The sequence below is a fragment of the Helianthus annuus genome, chromosome 14 (assembly GCF_002127325.2).
Source record: "Helianthus annuus cultivar XRQ/B chromosome 14, HanXRQr2.0-SUNRISE, whole genome shotgun sequence".
Lineage (NCBI taxonomy): Eukaryota > Viridiplantae > Streptophyta > Magnoliopsida > Asterales > Asteraceae > Helianthus > Helianthus annuus.
Window position 1 is genome coordinate 134,518,604 of NC_035446.2, and position 3,530 is coordinate 134,522,133.

Sequence of the window (3,530 nt, forward strand, 5' to 3'; positions counted from 1 at the left end):
CTTTAATTGAATAAACCCTGCACAGGCTAGCCAAATCTAGAGACCATGACTAGGACCTTTGAAACCTCTAGATTATTTTGAATAAATTTCATACAATTCAACCAAACATTAATTAATTGTTAATGTCTTTTATCGTATTATAATTATTTAATTCAATGTTGTAATTAATATGAAAATACATAGATAAATAAAATAAAATAAAAGAAAGGGAATCTTAATTTCTTGTGAGAGCTATATATAAAAGCACACATTCAAGTTTCAGATGTTTGCTTTCTATCTTCATCTTCACATGGGTCTTCTATAACAGGTTAGATAAAATCTTCTCTTCCTACTCATACACTACTCAACCAGAAAAAAAAAGGTCAAACTTTTAACCTTCAAAAATTCAAATAAATACCTTTTTCAAACTCAGATTTAACTTCATCATAGATTATGTATATTTTCTTTATTTAAAGTGTAAATTATCGTTATGAAATTAATAAACGTAATTATCAATTATCTTGTTAATAAGTTTTGACCATGATTATGTTTTGATCTCTTGGCTTGGATCCAGAGCCCTTAACTAGTATGGTTGACCATCTTAAAAGTCAAATCACCTACATATTCACTCCTAATATGTGTGTGTTTGATTTGTATGCAAGCTTAGTATTTGGTTTTATATATGTTTAGATTTTCTTTTAAACTAAAAGTTCATGTCTTGAAGTCTTATTAATTAATTACCTAGATATATGATGCTGATTAAGTTTATGTATTGAAGACATCAATGGAGAAACTGGTTCTACCATATGATATAAAATGCATGAAGATGGTCATCTTACAACATGAAGAAACATTTAAACAACAGGTGATTTTACATTTTATTTTTTTGGGTATATTAATTAACCATTTTTTTTGGGTATATTAATTAACCATTTTGGTAATTTGACAATCAGATTAATTTTTTTTTATTTTATTTTTTAAGGTGTATGAACTTCATAGGCTATATCAAATCCAAAGGATGATGATGAAGAACATGCAAAGAAGCATGCAAAATGATCAAGAAACTTGGAGCTTAAAAAACGGCACCGTATGCTTGGAGTACCAAAACAACAACTACACTTTTAACAAGCCACAAAAACAAGATCTAGTGGATGAAAATGGTAGCCCGGAGATCATTGACGAGAGTGAAATCGAGCTCACATTGGGCCCCACTCGTAGGAAGAACAAACCAACATTGGCCAAAGAGCGAAATTCGGATTCAATGGCGAGTTTTTCATCTTCTTCTACCGATTCAAGTCATAAAAGCCGTGTTACTGTCGAGAATTCAAGAGTTTTGAGAGTAGAAGAACCGATAAGATCAATGAACGAGCCACCATGGCTACGTAGAGTCCGAATCTGATCAAGATTCAAAAACGCGACTCATTAAATCAATAGATCAAAAAATACACTTTTAACGTATTAAAGCCTACAAACACACGTAAGGCCGGTCTAGCCCTATCTAATCAAAAGAGGCTCGCCAACATGGTTTTCATGACCGGACTAAGACATATGTGTGTGAGTATTTGTCGTTTAAATGACCGAAACTTAGATCCTAGTTATTATTGTTTGTTTGTGTATGCTTCTCCTAGTTGTTAGTGTTTTATTGTTTACGTTATTGTTATTGTTGTCGTTATCGTTATTTGTTAGTTATTATTGTGTATTATATTATAAGAATCTATAATTGGAATCGTATGAGTATTTTTAACTATTTAAAACAATTTATGATCATTTATTAACTATTTAAAACAATTTATGATCATTTAAATAGGTTACATCACACCCACAAGATCCAAGGCGCAACAATTCACCGGATCTAAATTTGATCCATTTAAATTGCTGGTCAACCCATATTGCCACGTGGAATTCGTGTTCAAGTTTTAGTTTTTTTAGATATTTAGATCATGAATAATGGTAGTTCGTATGGAAGCTTAGTTTTTTATTACCATTTTAGAACAACATACTCTTTGATTATACACTATCTAAAATCCATGTAAATACAACCCTCATTACTTGGTCACTTTTCATGAGCACACCACCATTATTACAAATCAGGTGGCAGTGTGTACGATATATGGTGACTAAGTGATTGTGTATGATGGCATGAGGGCCCTCATTCATTTTCTACCTTAAAAAAGCTTTTTATATTTATTTCGGTGATTTCTGCCGTATTTTTAAATTTTTTTAACGACCAATAAAAGTTCGATCACCTGAGTAAACCTAGTGGCAAAAGGTCACCCAGGCACCCACACCCGCGAACGTAGACGATAGTGACCCGACTTGCCACCAATCCAGAGAAAACTCACCGTCCGAAGACCCACTATGGTAGAACCACTAACCCAACCCAAAGCATTATTACTCCCGGTGAGACTCGAACCGATGCACCAGAAGGTCATCAACCCATATGTTTTCGTTTATTATTTATTTATTTATTCATCAATCAAACACACTGATATGGGTAATTAATATAAACTTTAGTTAATATAAACTTTTACAAACTTGTAAAGGGTATGGTTTTTAATGATTTAACTCTCTGGATATTTTATAATTGTGTGTCCAAAATATATAAAAAGTAATTAAAAAATGCGTTCCTATCAATTTAACTTTATAGATTCATATATTGTAATTCACTTATAAACTTTATTAATCATATATTGTAATTCCCTTATAAATAGACTAAATTTTTGTTTGAATTTACTGAAGAAAAATGATCGTAAACTTTGAAAAGTAAACAGAAGGGGGCCAATGTGATTCATTAAACTATAAATCATATATATCAATATCCTAATCTTTTCTCTATTTGTCAATATTCCACCGAACATCATAAATGGTTATTATGAAAACAATTATTGAAATTTTGAACATCATGCACGTTTGCTTTATTTTTTTTTTTTTTTTCAATTACATAAACGATTTCTAGAAAAATGAACCAATCGTTTTAAAAAGTTGTATGTGTTTATTGCACACACAAGATTTAAAATTTTTTAAATTTTCTATATGGGTGTAACGTTATGTGACATCCTACCTTATGTCGGCTATAACAACCTTACCCACATCAAATCGGATGTTTATATCGTCCAAGAAAAAGACCAAACAATATGGTTAGGTATAGTGCACACTCTTGTTTTACACGTACTTATTTCCTTATTGGTAACCACCGTACGTACATACCATAGTTCTTTATTTCTTTTACATGATACAACTTAAGTACTTGTGTTGTAGTGATCTAATAATTTCAAAACCTAGGAATCTAGGATTCTTGTCGCGTTTATACATTAACTTATAATTAACTTCAATACACATGACTTAAGCTTGAAGCTTAATAAGTGAAAAACACGATATGGTCACTTAGACCAATTTAATTAATTAAACCAACCTTGGCTATATATATATTTGAAAATTCAAAGAAAATCTTATCGGTTGCTCTGTGTTTTATAACGAGTTGACGTTATACCATATGTTGCGACGAGGTGCTGATTATGAAAGCCGCTAACATCACTTTATGAGAAGCAAGA

The 3,530-nt window shown here is 31.2% G+C and overlaps 1 protein-coding gene across 2 annotated transcripts; it reads left to right on the plus strand.

Moving 5' to 3' along the window:
- Positions 1-233: 233 nt before the first annotated feature.
- On the plus strand, positions 234-1,726 carry LOC110909044. 2 transcript variants are annotated; one of them, XM_022154057.2, is made up of 3 exons: positions 234-307; positions 758-844; positions 962-1,726. In XM_022154057.2, the coding sequence occupies exons 2-3, from the start codon at positions 764-766 to the stop codon at positions 1,376-1,378; spliced, it is 498 nt and encodes a 165-aa protein (XP_022009749.1). In that variant the 5' UTR covers positions 234-307; positions 758-763; the 3' UTR covers positions 1,379-1,726. The 2 variants fall into 2 exon arrangements, with proteins under 2 accessions (XP_022009749.1, XP_022009748.1); XM_022154056.2 differs by having other exon boundaries at positions 290-307; positions 725-844.
- Positions 1,727-3,530: the final 1,804 nt, after the last annotated feature.

Coding starts and splice junctions, on each gene's coding strand:
- LOC110909044 (XM_022154057.2), top strand. CDS start 764: ATGGAGAAACTGGTTCTACCATATGATATAAAATGCATGAAGATGGTC. Junction 845..961: donor AAGAAACATTTAAACAACAG/GTGATTTTACAT, acceptor TTATTTTTTAAG/GTGTATGAACTTCATAGGCT.